This window comes from Grampus griseus (genome assembly GCF_964374135.1).
Source record: "Grampus griseus genome assembly, chromosome: 9".
Lineage (NCBI taxonomy): Eukaryota > Metazoa > Chordata > Mammalia > Artiodactyla > Delphinidae > Grampus > Grampus griseus.
In genome coordinates this window covers 18,668,666-18,690,358 of record NC_139003.1, presented here as the reverse complement: position 1 = coordinate 18,690,358, position 21,693 = coordinate 18,668,666, and the positions used below count along the sequence as shown (strand labels likewise).

Here is a 21,693-nt window from a genome sequence, read left to right as displayed (position 1 = left end):
TGGATGACCTGTGCTTCGTATGCTGGAAAGATTTTTATCCCAAATGGATGATGAACATGACATAATCCCTGCCCCAAGGCAGTATTTGAGCGTGAAGTTGATTCAGGTTTGGGTACGCATGGGGCAGTTGCAGTCAGGGGCCAAGGAGTCAGAGACTTGAGGGTAGACAGACATTGAAATTGCCCATGGGAGACCCAGTAGAGAAGGAAGTATAGTTAGGAGGGGACAGATAGACTCTGAGGTAAAGGGAAGGCTGAACAGACCGGAGATTTTGTTGTGGTCAGAGACCAAGTTCAGTAGGTGTTGGAAAGGTTGAAGGATGGGCAGCTGTGGGAGCCGAGAACAATGGAAGACTTGAGGTCTGAGGTTTCTAGGGTGGAGCAGTTTAGCATGATGACTAAGTCCAGGGCATGCCCAGGGGAGTGAGTGGCTGAAGTTGGCTAGAGATCAATTTTAAGGTGTCTGGAGTTGAGAAAATAAAGGAACATGTATGTGTGCATGTACTTGGAATGGTCGGGGTGTTGAGTGGCCCTCCTTAGGGATTCTGAAACCACCCAAGATACAGATAGGGCTGGTCAAGGTCTGAAGATGACCAAAGACCAGAAGGGAGAGACATGACACTGGCAAATGTCAGGAACCTCAAAGGATGTGTGAGGGGGTGGCCGTGAGGAGTCTTGCCCTGGGGCTTTGGGACAGTGCTGACAGTGTGTCCAGTCTCTGTATCAATGGCTGTGTTGAAAAACAGATGTCCACCTACTGTAAATAAGGGATTCTGTAGTTTCTTGTTCCCAGGAAATGGAGGGGGTGGGCCACATGGAAAGTTTTGGGAGGGAAGGTAACACTCTCTCACCTCTACTCCTTCCCAGGCCTACTATAAAAAATTGCAACTTTGTTTAGAAAAGTAGATCTCTTTCCCCCATTTTGTGAACAGGTTGATTGGTATGGATGAATAAGATGTGGAATTTCTGAATTCACCAGTTTGTGCTATCAGCTGCCATTTACTGGGGACACTTGCTGTGTTCTAGGCACCACGCTAAGAGCTTTATGTTCACAGTTATTTTTCATTCTCTCCAAAACATTAAGAAAAAGTAATAATATATAGATGAAAAATTTATAGATGAAAAATTATGAGTCTCAGAGAAAACTTTGTCTCCCAAAGTCATATATCCAAAATGGCAGATCTGGGGTTCAAACCAGCTGTGCAGTATCTCCGTCTGAGTGATATTTGCTTCTCTGGGTTAGTGGAAATGGGGGAGGAAAGAAAGCTCTTTACAGTAGCACAAGCCTGCATACTTATGTCCTTAGTACTAGAAGCCTGAGCAGCATCATTGGTCCTTGAATGAATATAGAAGACCTGAGAGAGTGTTTTGCCATCACAGTCCCTATACCAGTTGGTTAGTAATATTGGCGTGACTGACGTGGTTACTTGTATTTTGTGTCCTCGTGCTGATGTTAGTGTGTTGGTCATAATGGAGCTGAAGGCAGCACAAACACAGCACTAGTCCATCTATTATCTGTTCTATCTGTCATAATTGGGGGAGGGGTGTGTTGGGCCACCACTGGTCCAGGGTATCTATACACTAAGGGCCAAGCTCCTTCTACAAATGATATTACCCTTTTAATTAATCTTGTAAATTGTATGAATCCAGCAAAATTAGCCAGTACAAAGTGAACTGAGGACCTGTTTTCTCCAGCAAGAATACCAGATGTAGAGAAGTAATTGCCTTAATTTGATGTAACCATCCTTTGGGTTGTGGACAAGCAGTCAAGTGTAGTGGTTAGAACTGCCCTGGAGTCAGACAGATTCGGATTTGTATTCTGGCTCTGTCACATACTAGCTATGTGGTTTCAGGCAAGTTAACTTCTGTGAGCCTTAGTTTCTTCATTTGTAAAATGGAGCTAAGCGCACCTCCCTCAGGATTGTCAGGAGGATTAAATGAGTGGACACACTGAGAGCTCTTAGCACAGTGCCCAGAACAGAAGCACTAAATCAACGTAGCTGTCATCACTAATATTGATGCTTCTACTGCTACTGTGTTAATTCTGCTTTGAATACCTAATACAAGCAACCACCTGAAAGTTCAGCAGCAATACATTAATTTGACCGATATTTTCTTAATCATATGTAATATGTATGGGTCTTCAACACAGTTTTTTTTAAAATTACCATTTCCTTTATTTATTTATGGCTGCGTTGGGTCTTCGTTGCTGTGCACAGGCTTTCTCTAGTTGCGGCGAGAGCGGGCTACTCTTGGTTGCAGTGCACGGGCTTCTCATTGCAATGGCTTCTCTGGTTGTGGAGCATGGGCTCTAGGTGCATGGACTTCAGTAGTTGTGGCACATGGGCTCAGTAGTTGTGGCTCGCAGGCTTTAGAGCACAGGCTCAGTAGTTGTGGCGCATGGGCTTAGTTGCTCTGCGGCATGTGGGATCTTCCCGGACCAGGGATCGAACCCTTGTCCCCTGCATTGGCAGGTGGATTCTTAACCACTGTGCCACCAGGGAAGTCCCAACAACACAGTTTTCTTTGGTAAATTTTGGAAGGCTCAGCTCCCAGATATGTAATATAGTAAATAAGTGCTGGATATGATGAGGTGGATTACTTCTTTTCTAATGGAAATCCTTTCTTTGTCCGCCTCTCTGGTTTTTTTGCAGGGAGAATTTGATGGGGTCCTGAGACAGGAGGTCGTGGCTGAGAAACTCTACAAACTGGGGCGCTCAGGCTCTGGGACTGAGCAGGTCTACCTCAGTCTGACTTTATCAGTGAGTATGAGAAGCTCACCATTGGCTGGCTACATCTTGACACTGGTGGGACCACATCCATTTTCTCTGGTACTCATACCGTTTTTGGTGGCCCCCAAATCTCAGAGTCTTGCATGTGATGGAGAATGGCGATGAGTTATTTATTTTTGACATCAAAGAGCCCTGGCCAGTCCAATAATCAGCCCCTTTGCCCCCCGCCAAGTTCCTTTGTTTTCATTTCCTTCACAGTCTGTTTCTTTCATCTTAAGCAGTCTGTTTTATAGTAATCAATGCTTTCCTTCCAGGAGGTTGAATTTGATTCTGTAAAACCAATCAAAAACTCTTTAAGAATTTTCTTTCTGATCAGTGCCAGGACTACAATTTATATCTGAATCCAAGGGAACAAAATATTTTTGTATTGACTTTTTTCCCCCTAAGTATGTCAAGAAATCAGTAGCTGTGAGCTGTAGCTCACTTTCTAAAAGGTAGCTATTATGAAAGAGAAAAATGTATTGTTATTCATCAATTTTCAAGATTTCAATACCAGCACAGAATCTTATTTTTGTATGTATGTATTTCTTTATTAATCAATATTATCTATTTTGCTTACATTTATATATGACATGAAGTTGAAAACACTTATTTTTTCCAAATTATTCTGAAATGTTTCTCTTTAACTAAAATATGGTATACTGATATATTCTTTACTGTAGATTTCTTTCTTTTTTTTTTTGGATCCTTTTTTTAAAATTTATTTATGGCTGCATTGGGTCTTCGTTGCTGCGCGCGGGCTTTCTAGTTGCGGCGAACGGGGGCTACTCTTCATCACGGTGCGCGGGCTTCTCATTGCAGTGGCTTCTCTTGTTGCAGAGCATGGGTTCTAGGCACACGGGCTTCAGTAGTTGTGGCACACGGGCTCTAGAGCACAGGCTCAGTAGTTGTGGCGCATGGGCTTAGTTGCTCTGCGGCATGTGGGATCTTCCTGGACCAGGGATCGATCCTGCGTCCCCCACATTGGCAGATGGATTCTTAACCACTCTGCCACCAGGGAAGTCCCTGTTTGGATCCTTTTTTTATGAAACCGGTGGCAAAAGGATATTTGGGAGTATAGTGGTATTTTATTGCAGTACCTTTTTGTATGTTATTGGCCATTTAGGTTTGCTAAATGCATCTTGTAGTCTCTTGCCCGTATATTTATTGGATTGTCCATCTTTATTAATTTGTGGATATATACTCTGGATATGTATTCTTTGTCAGATGTACACATTATCTTCTCCCAGTGGCTTGGTTTTTGACTCTCTTAATGATATCTCTTAATGAACAGAATTTCTTAAATTTGAGTGACATCAATATTTTTTCTTTCATGATTAGTGCTTTCTGTGTCCAATTTTAAAAATCTTTGCCTATAGAAGTATCATAAATATATTTCCCTTTAGTTTCTTCTAGAGGCCTTAATGTTTTATCTTCTACACTTAAGTGTATTATCAATTTTGAATTATTATTATTATTTTAACATCTCTATTGGAGTATAATTGCTTTACAATGGTGTGTTAGTTTCTGCTTTATAACAAAGTGAATCAGTTATACATATACATATGTTCCCATATCTCTTCCCTCTTGCGTCTCCCTCCCTCCCTCCCACCCTCCCTATCCCACCCCTCTAGGTTGTCACAAAGCACTGAGATGATCTCCCTGTGCTATGCGGCTGCTTCCCACTAGCTATCTGTTTTACGTTTGGTAGTGTATATATGTCCATGCCACTCTCTCACTTTGTCACAGCTTACCGTTCCCCCTCCCCATATCCTCAAGTCTATTCTCTAGTAGGTCCAGCACAGAATCTTGACTCTAAATTTATCATGAGAAGCTGTAAGAGCAGAGTACTCAGTATTTCGGCTTCTTTCCTCATTTTGTTTCTTTATAGTCCTAGAAAATTAATTTATTTCTTTTGCTTTCTTGTATTGTAAAGCATTAACTGCTCCGTGAAGGTCCACAGAGTAAATGCAGATATGTAGGTGAAAAAAACACACTGAAATTTTGCTACAGCACCCTAATTTGCCTCAAGCATATACAATTCATAGCAAGGCTGTTTTATCTTGGATTTGAACTAGTAAACTGTCCAACAAATGTTAAGCCCTTTTTACCCATGCTGGTTTCATGGCATGTCCTTTGAGAACAGCATACGAAGGCTCTAATCTTTTACTGTTTTCACTTTACAGCATTTTATGGATGACTCAGCCAGTCAGGCAGTAATGTACAGGGACCCTGTGTGCATTGCACTATGTCAGACTTTGGAATGGAAGATAATTCCAGTAGCGGTACATCTGTACACAAGTCCTTTTCAATCAATACTCTACATATGTACGTAGTGCTACGCCTTAAATTGATCTACAAGAAAGCACAATCCTTTAAATCTTATTTCAGCTAGATGGACTGAAGCTTCTTACTTTGCCACTGACCTCCTTACATTTGAGATATTACATGTTGAATTACTTTGCCCTAATAGCCTGTCTTACTGAATACACTTTCTTAGGGTTGGCCAGGTTAGTGATTTTTCCCGCCTTATGTCTTAACTTATGTTGCACATAATTTTCTAACTTTCTCTAATTACTTGTGTACACAGTTTCTCTCCTACCCAAAGTCGTAAGTTTCTTAAAGGCAAAATATAGCTCTAGCCCAACTCTGTACGTGTTTCTCATCATGCCAAGCTTAATGCCTTGTATGTAGTAGGTCATCAGTAATTTACTTATTATTGTTCTAGAGGCCTTTATTATCATTCTTATATTTGAGAACTTGCTTATCATGACACTTTGGTTGGCTTTTTCTGACTCTGACATCACAACGTAAACCAGTGACATGAGTCTTTGTTCCAAGGGACCAAATTCCCCTCCAACCCCTCGTGATGTTCACTAGATGCAAGATTTCATGGGAGGGATCTCGGACAAAGATTCAGGAGACTTGGAGCTGCTTTTGTGTTGCTAACTTGCTAAGTGATTTTAGGCTATTTACCTACCTCTTTGTACCTCACATTCCTCATCCCTACACTGGGGATAATCTGCCCTACGGATCTCACAGGTTTGTTTGATCAGATGAGATTATTGGGAGAGAGCTTTGAAGCCTGAGGGAGCCTAAGAAGTATTGTTATTAATGATCACTCGATTAGGTGTGAACTCTTCTAACATTTCATTTGAATTCTAGGCATTTGCTTTTTCTTTTCTTCTACTAGATAAAGGCTTTGGCTTTATTGCTTTTATGTGTGGGTTTTTTTAAATATAAAACTCTGCTCTAAAGGTCTTCATGAACACTGCTTTAATTTGCCTTTTCATGTTGTGTATGTTCTTGCTAACAACACTAATTTTCCAAGCTATTATTTCCTTCAGAAGAATGCATTTTTGGATGGGGTTTGTAGTCTGTTTTGAGACCCTATTGGTAGTAGGCCTCAGATTTTATTCCCTCACTTCTACTGTACTTTCAAAGGAAATTCTGGATTTCTTTCTGTCAACCTCTATTTCCAGATGTCTTGAGAAGCCTGAGTACTCATCTGTTAAAGCAACATTAAATCTTTTACCTTTTATTTTCTCAGGGTCTTGATTTAATTGACATTAGCATCCTCTGTGGATACATTCACCTGCAGAAGTTGGATCTTTCAGTAAATAAAATTGAAGGTATGTAATTGTCATTCTCGTAAGTCAGTGGATTGCTGAATTATTTAAAAATTTAAGCTTTGCAGAATGTAATATACTTTAATACTACCAAACTTGATATAAGTGCTATTGCGGATCACTTTACACATTGATCCTCTGTCTTCCATGGAAAAAAAGCACCTATAACTGATGACAAAGGAAAAAGGCAGAGGTCAGCAAACATGCTACATTATGCGATGGTTGAGACCCACTCAGTGCTATTAAAGAGCGTCAGATGGAATGTTTGCTTTGCTTTTTCCTTTCAAGAGATGGATCATTACTTCTTTAATGCCTCCTGAATATTTGATGATTCCCATTTCCTTCCCTTTTTTAGTTTATTCAGTGTAGGTGAATTCGTTCTTTTACCCCCTTTAATGGATGCTTTTCTTTATTTTGCATTTGCATCTACATCTTAATCCTGGCTAGCTACTTCTGTTCTTATTTGAACACCAGGGATTCAGAAATTTATTCTTTCCCCTTCTCTTTGCTGTCTCCATATAGTTAGTGGGTTCTTACAAGTCTAACTCTGCCATTTGTGGTTCCATATAAGGTATCTGTTGTGATACCTTAATCACATTGAATGAAATTAGTCACATTTTCTTCAAACCTTGATACTTGTTTCTAATTTTCTGACCCTATTTGAAATTTCTGACCTGCTTCTTTCTTCATTGATCACCTTTCTGTTCACTTTAGCTTGTTTTTTTTTTTTTGCGGTACGCGGGCCTCTCACTGCTGTGGCCTCTCCCGCTGCGGAGCACAGGCTCCGGATGTGCAGGCTCAGCGGCCATGGCTCACGGGCCTAGCCGCTCCGCGGCATGTGGGATCTTCCCGGACCGGGGCACGAACCCGTGTCCCCTGCATTGGCAGGCGGACTCTCAACCACTGCACCACCAGGGAAGCCCCACTTTAGCTTTTTAGAAGACGATTAAGTGTTGCTGATATGGACTTCTCTGATTTCTTCTTCCCATCTGACTGCAATAATTAAAATTCACTCTTTTCAATGGCTAAGAAGCATTCTAGCATATTTTAATTCTTAAAATGCTACTGTTTGAAAGGCTTTTTATTAATTTTTTTCTAGTTTCATAAAACTTCTTTACGGAAAATTACAAACGTGCACAAGTAGAGAGGTTTGTAATGAATATTCAGGTTCAACAATTGTCAGCCCATGGCCCATCTTGCCACATCCATCCTTCCCAGGGTTATTTAAGGCAAATGCCAGGTAAGTTATCATCGGAAAGAATTTTTAGTGTTAATGGCAGGCGCTCTCCCCACACCCCATACCTCCAAGATTGGTTTCATTTACTGGTTAAGGGATTGCAGGGTTGGGGAGACTCCAGCAATCTGGTTAAGGGATTGCAGGGTTGGGGAGACTCCAGCAATCTTTTGTGCGCGGCAAAGGGGAAAGAGATGTGGCTTCATACCCTTGCCGCTTGAGCAAGCAGTCCCCGGTAGCAAATGAAGCTTTCCTCTTCAGATCAGTCTCCTTCAGTCTTTTATGTCCCCCTTTATTAACTCATCAAGTGTTCGAGAACTTACTGTGTGTAAGGCACAGTATATATTTTTCTTTTCAAGAGAACAGCTTTATTGATGACCTGATATGGACCAGATTTCAACTTGCATCAGAATCACCTGGAGGGGACCTGTTAAAACACAGATGCCTGTGCCCCACCCTCAGACTTTCTGATTCCGTAGATCTGGGGTGGGACTTGAAAATTTGCATTTCTGATTAGTTTCCCTGGAAGCCAGTACAGGACCACACTTTGAGAACCACAGTTGTAGACATGAGGAGCTCCTGCCATCTGGTGGACAAGGAGGTCACTACACCGAGTGGGGAGAGTTAGAAGCCCAGCAACCCAGAAGGTGGATTTTTCCTATCAAAGTGATTCGAAAGCATTGAGCATCTACAAAGTGTGAAATGTACTCACCATCCAAGGGGTAGCTGCTGCTTTTGCTTCAAGACAGAGCTCCATGGTACAGCACTTACCTGCCCACAGAAGATCAGCTCCAAGGGGGTATGGGGGCCTGTGGAAATTAAGAGGGTCGCGATCACCGTTGACAGATATGGAGCTGAGCTCAGATGGGACAAATAGGCAAAACTTGTAAAGCAATTACAGTTTTTTCTTAGCTTTCCTCTCACAGGCAGCCTTTCTGGATTTGCTCATGAATTCCCACCAAAGTGTTGATGTCTCAGTGTTCTGTTCCTCCTAGAACAATTTCATAAAAAAGATAGGCTAAAGAAGACTGTGGTTTAGACCAGAGAAATAAAGTAGAAATTGGTGGAGATCTTCTGGCTTCCGTGACCCTGAGAAGGAAAGCTGTTGGGGGGATGGGGTCAGGGGCCCCTCACCTTTCTGGCTCTACCTACTCCAGGGCAGGGCCCCAGTACTCAGCTATGCTTCCTTCTCCTGGCCTGGGAGTGACTTTGTCACCTGGTGAAGGGTAGAAGCACTTTGCTGGGCTTCAGGTGTGGAGGCTCTGTTCTCCTCCAGAGGCCATCTTCTGCGGGGCTTTGATTGCTGGTTGTGTGATCTAGAGTTAAAAGACGGGTGGAGAAGCAAGTTACAGGTAGAGACGGGGCTGTAAATCCTTGTCATGTGATTCTTTCTGAGCCTTTCCCTAATCCTCCTGCTGTCCCAAAGTCCACCTGCTGTAAAGTCCCAGAACGAAGCAACATAATGCTTCGCTATTTTTCTTTCTTTCTTTTTTTTTTTGTCCCCTGCATTGGCAGGTGGATTCTTAACCACTTAGCAACAAGGGGAGTCCCCAGATTGTGTTTTTAAAATCATTTTCTCATTGTTTTTCTATTTTATTTAAAAAGTTAAACTTTTATCTATATAGCTAAATATTGGTTATCAAAACTGGTATGTTTGATCTTATTCTGTTATCTTATTTTCTTTTTTTACATGTATCCATGATTTCTTCCTTTTTTTTTATTTCTCATTTTTTTATTGGAGTATAATTGCTTTACAACGGTGTGCTAGCCTCCGCTCCATAACAAAGATGCTTCCCTATTTTTATGTCCTGTATATATTTTCATTAGAGGCGAGTATTAGCACAATAGTCCTTGACTTAGTATTCTAGGTTCAGAACATTGGCTTGGGATAAAATGCAAAACTCAGACATACTTTTTAAGCAGCGCAAAATCACAGTAAAATAATAGCGATAATTTAAATCACTTCAAATAATTAATGAGATTTAAGATTCAGTCCATCTAAAACAAAATTTAATTTATAACAAAGAACGAATTGTGGCATTTTTAGTCTTCCTGAAAACACCTAATGCAGTTATTTAGGGGCTAATTATCAAGAGGAATATCTCAGGCTTTAGTTCCTCCAAGGCTGGCATTTTTTTTTTTAAATATCTTTATTGAAGTATAATTGCTTTGCAATGTTGTGTTAGTTTCTGCTTTATAACAAAGTGAATCAGTTATACATACACATATATCCCCATATCTCCTCCCTCTTGCGTCTTCCTCCCACCCTACCTATCCCACCCCTCTAGGTGGTCACAAAGCACCGAGCTGATCTCCCTGTGCTATGCGGCTGCTTCCCACTAGCTATCTATTTTACATTTGGTAGTATATATAAGTCCATGCCACTCTCTTACTTTGTCCCAGCTTCCCCTTCCCGCTCCCCGTGTCCTCAAGTCCATTCTCTACATCTGCATCATTATTCCTGTCCTGCCCCTAGGTTCTCGATAACCTTTTTTTTTTTATATTCCATATATGTGTGTTAGCATACAGTATTTGTTTTTCTCTTTCTCACTTACTTCACTCTGTATGACACACTCTAGGTCCATCCACCTCACTACAAGTAACTCAGTTTCGTTTCTTTTTAGGGTGGAGTAATATTCCATTCTGTATATGTACTACATCTTCTTTATCCATTCATCTGTCGATGGACACTTAGGTTACTTCCATGTCCTGGCTATTATAAATAGAGCTTCAATGAACATTGTGGTACACGACTTTTTGAATTATGGTTTTCTCAGGGTAAATGCCCAGTAGTGGGATTGCTGGGTCGTATGGTAGTTCTACTTTTAGATGTTTAAGGAAGCTCCCTACTGTTCTCCGTAGTAGATGTATCAAATTACATTCCCACCAACAGTGCAAGAGGGTTCCCTTTTCTCCACACCCTCTCCAGAATTTATTGTTTCTAGATTTTTTGATGATGGCCATTCTGACTGGTGTGAGGTGATACCTCATTGTAGTTTTGATTTGCATTTCTCTAATGATTAGTGATGTTGAGCATTCTTTCATGTGTTTGTTGGCTGTCTGTATATCTTCTTTGGAGAAATGTCTGTTTAGGTCTTCTGCCCATTTTTAGATTGGGTTGTTTGTTTTTTTGATATTGAGCTGCATGAGCTGCTTGTAAATTTTGGAGATTAGTCCTTTGTCAGGTGCTTCATTTGCAAATATTTTCTCCCATTCTGAGGGTTGTCTTTTGGTCTTGTTTATGGTTTCCTTTGCTGTGCAAAAGCTTTGAAGTTTCATTAGGTCCCATTTGTCTATTTTTTTTTCCATTTCTCTAGGAGGTGAGTCAAATAGGATATTGCTGTGACTTATGTCATAGAGTGTTCTGCCTATGTTTCCTCTAAGAGTTTTATAGTGTCTGGCCTTACATTTAGGGCTTAAATCCATTTTGAGTTTATTTTTGTGTATGGTGTTAGGGAGTGTTCTAATTTCATTCTTTTACATGTAGCTGTCCAGTTTCCCAGCACCATGAAGAGGGTGTCTTTTCTCCATTGTATATTCTTGTCTCCTTTATCAAAAATAATGTGACCATATGTGTGTGGGTTTATCTCTGGGCTTTCTGTCCTGTTCCATTGATCTATCTTTCTGTTTTTGTGCCAGTACCATACTGTCTTGATTACTGTAGCTTTGTAGTATAATCTGAAGTCAGGGAGCCTGATTCCTCCAGCTCCATTATTCTTTCTCAAGATTGCTTTGGCTATTTGGGGTCTTTTGTGTTTCCATACAAATTGTGAAATTTTTTGTTCTAGTTCTGTGAAAAATGACATTTGTAGTTTGATAGGGATTGCACTGAATCTGTAGATTGCTTTGGGTAGTATAGTCATTTTCACAATATTGATTCTTCCAATCCAAGAACATGGTATATCTCTCCATCTGTTTGTATCATCTTTAATTTCTTTCATCAGTGTCTTATAGTTTTCTGCATACAGGTCTTTTGTCGCCTTAGGTAGGTTTATTCCTAGGTATTTTATTCTTTTTGTTGCAATGGTAAATGGCAGTGTTTCCTTAATTTCTCTTTCAGATTTTTCATCATTGGTGTATAAGAATGCAAGAGATTTCTGTACATTAATTTTGTATACTGCTACTTTACTAAATTCATTGATTAGCTCTAGTAGTTTTCTGGTAGCGTCTTTAGGATTCTCTATGTATAGTATCATGTCATCTGCAAACAGTGACAGCTTTACTTCTTCTTTTCCGATTTGGATTCCTTTTATTTCTTTTTCTTCTCTGATTGTTGTGGCTAAAACTTCCAAAACTATGTTGAATAATAGTGGTGAGAGTGGGCAACCTGTCTTGTTCCTGATCTAGTGGAAATGCTTTCAGTTTATCACCATGGAGAATGATGTTGGCTGTGGGTTTGTCTTATATGGCCTTTATTATGTTGAGGTAAGTTCCCTCTATGCCTACTTTCTGCAGGGTTTTTATCGTAAATGGATGTTGAATTTTGTCAAAAGCTTTTTCTGCATCTATTTGAGATGATCATATGGTTTTTATCCTTCAGTTTGTTAATATGATGTATCACATTGATTGATTTGCATATATTGAAGAATCCTTGCATTCCTTGTATAAACCCCACTTGATCATGGTGTATGATGCTTTTAGTGTGCTGTTGGATTTTGTTTGCTAGTATTTTGTTGAGCATTTTTGCATCTATGTTCATCAGTGATATTGGCCTGTAGTTTTCTTTCTTTGTGATATCTTTGTCTGGTTTTGGTACCAGGGTGATAGTGGCCTCATAGAATGAGTTTGGGAGTGTTACTCCCTCTGCTGTATTTTGGAAGAGTTTGAGAAGGATAGATGTTAGCTCTTCTCTAAATGTTTGATAGAATTCACCTGTGACGCCATCTGGTCCTGGCCTTTTGTTTGTTGGAAGATTTTTAATCACAGTCTCAATTTCAGTGTTTGTGATTGGTCAGTTCATATTTTCTATTTCTTCCTGGTTCAGTCTCAGAAAGTTGTGCTTTTCTAAGAATGTGTCCATTTCTTCAAGGTTGTCCATTTTATTGGCATATAGTTGCTTATAGTAATCTCTCATGATCCTTTGTATTTCTGCAGGGTCAGTTGTTACTTCTCCTTTTTCATTTCTAATTCTATTGATTTGAGTCTTCTCACTTTTTTTCTTGATGAGTCTGGCTAATAGTTTATCAATTGTATGTTCTCAAAGAACCAGCTTTTAGTTTTATTGATCTTTGCTATTGTTTCCTTCATTTCTTTTTCATTTATTTCTGATCTGATCTTTATGATTTCTTTCCTTCTGCTAAATTTGGGGGTTTTTGTTCTTCTTTCTCTAATTGCTTTAGGTGTAAGGTTAGGTTGTTTATTTAAGATGTTTCTTGTTTCTTGAGGTAGGACTGTATTGCTGTAAAGTTCCCTCTAGAACTGCTTTTGCTGCATCCCATAGGTTTTGGGTCATCATGTTTTCATTGTCATTTCTTTCTAGGTATTTTTTAATTTCCTCTTTGATTTATTCAATGATCTCTTGGTTATTAAGTAGTGTATTGTTTAGCCTCCATGTATTTGTAGTTTTTACAGATTTTTTTCTATAATTGATATCTAGTCTCATGGTGTTGTGGTCAAAAAAGATACTTGATACAATTTCCATTTTCTTAAATTTACCAAGGCTTGATTTGTGACCCAAGATATGATCTATCCTGAAGAGTGTTCCATGAGCACTTGAGAAGAAAGTGTATTCTGTTGTTTTTGGATGCAATGTCCTATAAATACCAGTTTAGTCCGTCTTGTTTAATGTGTCATTTAAAGCTCGTGTTTCCTTATTTATTTTCATTTTGGATGATCTGTCCATTGGTGAAAGTGGGGTGTTAAAGTCCCCTACTATGATTGTGTTACTGTTGATTTCCCCTTTTATGGCTGTTAGCATTTGCTTTATGTATTGAGGTGCTCCTATGTTGGGTTCCTAAATATTTACAATTGTTATATCTTCTTCTTGGATTGATCCCTTGATCATTATGTAGTGTCCTTCTCTGTGTCTGTAATAGTCTTTATTTTAAAGTCTATTTTGTCTGATATGAGAATTGCTACTCCAGCCTTCTTTTGATTTCCATTTGCATGGAATATCTTTTTCCATCCCCTGACTTTCAGTCTGTATGTGTCCGTAGGTCTGAAGTGGGTCTCTTGTAGACAGCATATATATGGGTCTTGTTTTTGTATCCATTCAGCCAGTCTGTGTCTTTTGGTTGCAGCATTTAATCCATTTACATTTAAGGTAGTTATTGATATGTATGTTCCTATTCCCATTTTCTTCATTGTTTTGGGTTTGTTATTGTAGGTCTTTTTCTTCTTTTGTGTTTCCTGCCCAGGGAAGTTCCTTTAGCATTTGTTGTAAAGCTGGTTTGGTGGTGCTGAATTCTCTTAGCTCTTGCTTGTCTGTAAAGGTTTTAATTTCTCCATCGAATCTGAACGAGATCCTTGCTGGGTAGAGTAATCTTGGTTGTAGGTTCTCCCCTTTCATCACTTTAAATATGTCCTGCCACTCCCTTCTGTTTTGTAGACTTTATGCTGAAAGATCAGCTGTTAACCTTATGAGGATTCCCTTATATGTTATTTGTTGCTTTTTCCTTGCTGCTTTTAATATTTTTTCTTTGTATTTATTTTTTGATTGTTTGATTAATATGTGTCTTGGTGTGCTTCTCCGTGGACTTATCCTGTATGGGACTGTCTGTGCTTCCTGGACTTCATTAACTATTTCCTTTTCCATATTAGGGAAGTTTGCAACTATAATCTCTTCAAATATTTTCTCAGTCCCTTTCTTTTTCTCTTCTTCCTCTGGGACCCCTATAATTCGAATATTGGTGCATTTAATGTTGTCCCAGAGGTCTCTGGGACGGTCCTCAATTCTTTTCATTCTTTTTTCTTTAATCTGCTCTGCAGTAGTTATTTCCATTATTTTATCTTCCAGGTCACTTATCCATTCTTCTGCCTCAGTTATTCTGCTATTGATTCCTTCTAGAGAATTTTAAATTTCATTCATTGTGTTGTTTACCATTGTTTGTTTGCCCTTTAGTTCTTCCAGGTCCTTGTTAAACGTTTCTTGTAGTTTCTCCATTCTCTTTCCAAGATTTTGGATCATCTTTACTGTCTTTACTCTGAATTCTTTTTCAGGTAGACTGCCTATTTACTCTTCATTTGTTTGGTGATGGGTTTTTACATTGCTCCTTCATCTGCTGTGTGTTTCTCTGTCTTCTCATTTTGCTTAACTTACTGTGTTTGGGGTCTCTTTTTCACAGGCTACATGATCGTAGTTCCTGTTGTTTTTGGTGTCTGCCCCCAGTGGCTATGGTTGGTTCAGTGGGTTGTGTAGGCTTCCTGGTGGAGGGGACTGGTGCCTGCGTTCTGGAGGATGAGGCTGGATCTTGTCTTTCTGGTGGGTAGGACCACGTCAGGTGGTGTGTTTGGGGTGTCTGTGACCTTATTATGATTTTGGGCATCCTCTCTGCTAATGGGCGGGGTTGTGTTATTGCCTTGCTAGTTGTTTGGCATAGGGTGTCCATTACTGTAGCTTGCTGGTTGTTGAGTGGAGCTGGGTCTTCGTGTTGAGATGGATATCTCTGGGAGAACTTTCGCCATTTGGTATTACGTGGAGCCGGAAGGTTTCTGGTGGACCAATGTCCTGAACTCGGCTCTCCTACCTCAGTGGCACAAGCCTGACACCCGGCTGGAGCACCAAGACCCTGTCAGCCACACGGCTCAGAAGAAAAGGGAGGAAAAAAGGAAAGAAAAAAATAAAATAAAGTTATTAAAATAAAAAATAATTATTAATAATTTAAAAAAGAGAGCAACCAAACCAAAAAACAAATCCACCAATTATAACAAGTGCTGAAAACTGTCTCAAAAAAGAAAAGAAACAGAAACTGGACAGACAGAACCCTAGGACAAATGTTAAAAGCAAAGCTATACAGACAAAATCACACAAAGAAGCATACACATACACACTCACAAAAAGAGAAAATAGAAAAAAAAAGTATATATCATTGCCTCCAAAGTCCGCCACCTCAATTTGGGATGAATCATTGTTTATTCAGGTATTCCACAGATGCAGGGCACATCAAGTTGATTGTGGAGGTTTAATCCGCTGCTCCTGAGGCTGCTGGGAGAGATTTCCCTTTCTCTTCTTTGTTTCCACAGCACCCGAGGTTCAGCTTTGGATTTGGACCTGCCTCTGCGTGTACGTCACGTGAGGGCGTCTGCTCCCGCTCAGACAGGGCGGTGTTAAAGGAGCAGCCGATTCGGGGTCTGTGGCTCACTCAGGCCGGGGGGGAGGGAGGAGTATGGATGCAGGGCGAGCCTGTGGCAGCAGAGTGGGGCGCGCCGTGTGTTCTCCCGGGGAAGTTGTCCCTGGATCACGGGACCCTGGCAGTGGCGGGCTGCACAGGCTCCCGGGAGGGGAGGTGTGGAGAGTGACCTGTGCTCGCACACAGGCTCCTTGGTGGCGGCAGCAGCAGCCGTAGCATTTCATGCACGTCTCTGGAGCTCGTTTAGGTGGTGCTCTGAATTCTCTCTCCTCACACACCCGAAACAATGGTCTCTTGCGTCTTCAGCAGCTCCAGACCTTTTCCCGGACTCCCTCCAGGCTTAGCCGTGGTGCACTAGCCCCTTCAGGCTGTGTTCACACAGCCAACCCCAGTCCTCTCCCTGCGATCCGCCCGAAGCCCGAGCCTCAGCTCCCAGCCCCACCCGCCCCTGCGGGTGAGCAGACAAGCCTCTTGGGCTGGTGAGTGCCGGTCGGCACTGATCCTCTGCGGCAATCTCTCTGCTTTGCCCTCCGCACCACTGTTGCTGCGCTCTCCTCCGCGGCCCCGAAGCTTCCCTCCCCCCGCACCGCCACCCCCTGTCTCCGCCCGCGAAGGGGCTTCCTAGTGTGTGGAAACTTTTCCTCCTTCACAGCTCCTTCCCACTGGTGCAGGTGCCGTGCCTATTCTTTTGTCTCTGTTTTTTCTTTTTTTCTTTTGCCCTACCCAGGTACGTGGGGGAGTTTCTTGCCTTTTGGGAGGTCTGAGGTCTTCTGCCAGCGTTCAGTAGGTGTTCTGTAGGAGTTGTTCCACACGTAGATGTATTTCTGTTGTATCTGTCGGGAGGAAGGTGATCTCCGCGTCTAACTCCTCCGCCATCTTGGTCTCCCCCAAGGCTGGCATTTTTGAAGCATTGACTGTTAGCAGCTCAGGGGAGAGTGAGCTGGGCCACAAGGAGGCCTTGGTCATTTCTTTCCTGGTTGTGATGGAAGATGGGGATGGGACAGGTGGGTGGCCCTGGAGAAGAAGGTTAAATTGTGGGCTCATGGTGCCTTTTCCACACTGTGTGTGTGTGTGTTTTGCATATTCCAATTTTTATTCATTTCACTCATCTGGAATAATTAAGATGTGCTTCCAACTGGTATAGTTTTAAAATGTTCTGATATAATGTATGTTGTTTTTAATGACTTTGTCTAAGTTTTATTTTATTTACTTACCTTATTCTTTGTTCATTTTACCCCCCAGATTTGTCTTGTGTGAGCTGTATGCCTTATCTTCTAGAACTTAATGCTTCTCAGAATAAACTGACGACATTCTTCAATTTCAAGCCACCCAAAAATCTCAAGGTAGATTTTATTAATACACTAATTACATGTGTTAACTGGTTTGTGAAATACATTAATGAGCAAAACAGCACTAAAAGAGAATTCAGAGAGAATAAGACAGAGGAGAAATGAAATAAAAAAGGAGAAGGATTTGTGTATCATTTATTTTAGAAAAGGGAGATAGTCTTTCAAGAGATTATCTTTTTCGGAAGCTTTGCTAAAACCTAGTGTCCAAACCAATGAACTAACTTCTTTCCCTTTTCTCTGCTTCATTTAAATACTAGTTATTGTTTGTGTATTTTTATCATAACAGAACAATTTTCTACCTGAAAATTCTGTAAAAATTTCCTGGGGGCTTAAATTTTGCCTTCTTTATTCATCCAGCCTTTACTTTTGTTTAGAAAGCGGAGATTTCAGATCTTCATTCTTGCTTCTCTGCTCTTGCTTTTGCATTTCTGAGGCAGAAGGAAACTCTGTGAATGGTGGTTGATGGAGCAGTTTACTCTGCTGTGGAGCACGGTGGCTCCTACTCTAACGTGTGTGTAGGTCACGTGGCGTTCTTGTGAAAATGAGGTTCTGATCCAGTAGGTCTGAGATGGGCCTGAGGCCCTGCTTTCTAACAGCCTTCCTGATGCTCCATTGCTGCTGGTCCATGGACCACACGTAAGCAGAGAGGTCACAGGTTAATGGTCCTCCGATTTTCTGCACACTGGAATCACCTGGAGAGTTTTAAAGACTACTGATGCCTGGATCCCACTGCCAGATATTCTGGTTCAAGTGGTCCAAGGTAAGGCCTGGGTGTGGGAATTTCTAAAAGACCCTGCCCAGGTGGCTCTAATGTGCTGAGAAATTTGGGAATCATTGCCGCAGCTTGGGACGAGTATTTTTCTATTGGACTCAAATATTTCATTAAAAAGTTGTTTTAAGGAGTGGACATCAATGATTGCCTTTCATTACCTATTAGTTTTCTTTTGTTTACAAGCCAAATTAATGTAGATCCAACGTATTCTGCTGGAGCTTGCACAAATATAAGTCTGTTTGAAATTAAGAATCTGACATCCTCCATACTGTCAGTGAGATGCCTTTCTTAATTTTTCTTCTTTTATTTCACATTGCTACATTTTTATCAGTAGTGAGTTTTTTCCCTTTGAAATTACAGTTATTGCTGTGGTGACATTCCTTTATCCAGAAAAGCCACACAAGGTGCCTATTTGTCCTCATTATGGGGCCTTGTGGTCTCCAGGTCATCAGGAATTGTTCTTGCAGAGCTGTCTTGATTCTCCCTCCTTTGCTGTCCCCTTCTGCTTTGCCCTAAGCCCCAGTGAAATCAGCCATGGCAAGAGCGTGACCCCCTTCCTTGGGAAAAACTTGACTAGAGTTTCTTTCATTCACAACCTTGCCTCACCCCCTCCCCAAAAGACTGCACAAGTAAACAAAAACAAATCAGATACCCCATCTTTTTTTTTTAGAGCAGTTTTAGGTTCATAGCAAAATTGAGGAGACAGTGCAGAGATTTCCCATATATCTCCTGCCCCCACAAATGCACAGCCTCCCCATCATCAACATCCCCCACCAGAGTGAGACATGTGTTACACTCAAACCTACACTGACACATCATAATCACCCGAAGCCCACAGTTTACATCAGGATTCACTCTTGGTGTTGTACGTTCTGTGGGTTTGGACAAATGTATGATGATGTGTTTCCATCGTTATGGCAGATACCTCAGTGTTTAAGTTCCTAGAGGATTAAGAGCAGATGTATTGGTAACTTTAGGAAAGTGCTTGCAAAGTGCCAGAGTGCCCCTGACAAGGTACTTCAACCCTATGTGAACCCTAAGTGAACCCTTTGTGAACCTGGGAGGGGAATGATTGAGGCCTTCCAATGTTTTCAATGCAGGGTCTTACTAAATCCTCCCAATAGAACTGTGAGGCAGCTGGGATGGTCCCATTTTACAGATGAGTTTGCAGAAGCACAGAAAGGTTAAATAACTTACTTAACCTTTGCTGGGAGGTCACAGGGCTAGCACTGAACCCCATGTCTGAGACCCAAAGCCCATTTTTCCAGTAAATCACGCTTGTGTTTAATGTCTCACCCTCTCGGAAAGCTCTGCTTATGTTTCATTTATTATCTGTGTGCCTTGTGCCACCAACCAAAGAAAGCATACATGTCCCAAAGAGCAGGAGCTTATACTTGTACCCTTTTTGTATTTCCTAGAATGGTTTTGCTCTTAGTAGGTGAAGAAGGTTCGTTTGATTGATGGGCACTTCTTACAAGCTCTGGGTTCCAGTGGAACTCCCAGTGGGAGTCAGGGCAATATCATAACCCTTTTAAGGTCTCTCAACAAGCCCAGTATCATAAGTGCATGGAGGGCACAGTATTGGCATGTAGTCCCAACAGGTGTGTAGTTAGCTAGGTATCATGAGCACACACAAGCTGTGGCACAAGAATGAAAGGTGTTGATGGAAAAATGTCAGCTATAAGTAAACCTAGGTAATTATAAGTTTATTTCTAGCCCATCATTATTATATAGAAGAAAAACGCGAATGAGAAATTTCATTTTTTCATGCCAAACTGATTTTTTAATTAAGTCACGGAATGCATTTTACATAGTTGCAATTTGTATATGCATAAAATTTTGTTTCTGATTTTTTTTAACCGGATTTGTTTGCACATTTCTATTTCTTCACGATTCACATACTTGTATTTTACTTACTATGCGGTCTTGTTGCTGTATTGTAATCAACTTAACCAATTTTCTACACTTGCCACTTGAGCTGTTTTCAAAGAAGTTTTTTTTAGTGTCCAGTATTTAAAGTTTTTAGTATTTAAAGTATTTAGTATTTAATACATTGATAAAAATAATCTTAGTGCATGGGTTGGGGGAGGTAAAATTACTGTTTTAAAGGGCACAAGAAGATAACAATAGTACTTATTATATAATTGCTTGATAGTTTTCCAGAAAATGATCACCATGTGCCTAGCACATTAAAGCAGTGTTTAAAAATATATATATATTTTTATCTTTTGCCAGTAGGTGAATAATTAAAGTTATTTAATGTTTTTCTTTCTCATATTTTTGAGTAGGAACAACCAATATTGTTGAAAATGCTTTCCTAAGATAGTCAAGTTTGAGAAAGGGTGCTGAGTGGACGAGGTATGGCCTGAGGGATGAAAAAGAAAGACTTCTGGCCTTTAGGGGGTGACACAGGAGAGTAAATTGAGCCAGAAACAGAGAAGGCAAAGAAGCCAGAAGCAAGATGTGCATATAAACTAAATGAACACAGGCTATTGGGCGTCAGCGCAAACGAAGACATGGTGGTTAGTAAGGGTGAAACTGAGGTAAGCTCTGAAGGAAGATCAAGAAAGTTTAAAATAAGTGCTGAAAATGGGGAGAGTGACTGAAGAAACAGAAAGCGTTTCTGTTGCGCGGCTGCCCACGCCAGCCACGGGGAAGGGTCTCCCCCTTAGTACCCCTCAAAGTGGGCAGACGAGGGTCCCAGCTAGGAAACGATTAAACACAAAGGAAGTATGTTAGCCTGAGTGTATTTTCAACTATGAATTGTAACCCCTCATCAGAAAATACATTCTTGTTGTGCAGGTAATTGTGTGGTTAAGATGAATGAGAAAGTATAACATCCTGCTCTCTTTCTCTTATCAGAAGGTGGATTTTTCCTACAACCAGATTTCAGAAATGTGTGATTTGTCGGCATATGAGTCTCTCACGAAACTAATTTTGGACAGTATCCTTTGAATGATTAAAGGGGAAAGTTTGATTAAGAGGCCCATTATACATGTGTACTGGATGACCTGAAATAGTGCGGGATAGGCAATTTACTAGAGGTGTGTGACTCATTTAAACGGTTAAGAATTGATATTCAGAGAATGAGGTTATTTTACTGACCAAGGAGTAAGAGTGCAAATCAGAGCTTGCCAAGAACATCTTACACCTGAAAAGCTAAGAAGACGGTCATTCTTCTGATAAACATAGGCTTATTTTTAATTCTAGAACCAGATAAGAAGTTCTGTTTTACCTGACTCCCTTCTTCAAATTTACTTAAACTGGGACCCTATTTTATGTAAATTCAGTGTCTGAAAATCCAGATACGGCCAAAATTAGTGATTATTTATTTTACAAAAGAATTCACACTAAGCTCCCTTGAACTAGCAGTCCTCTCTAGTGTATCTCAAATGACGCTTTCATAAAAATTTTAAAAAAGTAAAACCAACAATTTTTGATTCGCAGCCAACTTCCAGAACATATCTGTTGCATGAGCCAGGCTCCTGTGCAAACAGAGCACCTACCTTAACATAGACACACTCCAGCTTCTGGACCCTAAGGGGTTGACTGGGGATCTGTGAGTTTAATGAGCTTGAATCTCTTCCTTACCCTAGAGACCAGTGTTCTCTGGGTGATAAGGGAGCAGCGCCTTCTCTTTCTCAGTATCTT

General features: G+C 40.7%; 1 protein-coding gene across 1 annotated transcript in view; it reads left to right on the top strand.

The window, feature by feature from the left end:
- LRGUK (leucine rich repeats and guanylate kinase domain containing) overlaps nt 1-21,693 on the top strand; it is a gene marked incomplete at both ends in the record, with an annotated part of 117,997 nt that overhangs the window by 4,773 nt on the left and 91,531 nt on the right. Inside the window, 4 exons of the mRNA XM_082661412.1 lie at nt 2,654-2,761; nt 6,321-6,402; nt 17,164-17,264; nt 20,905-20,986. Of these exons, the coding sequence (XP_082517538.1) occupies nt 2,654-2,761; nt 6,321-6,402; nt 17,164-17,264; nt 20,905-20,986 (373 nt within the window). The remainder of the gene's footprint in view (nt 1-2,653; nt 2,762-6,320; nt 6,403-17,163; nt 17,265-20,904; nt 20,987-21,693) is intronic.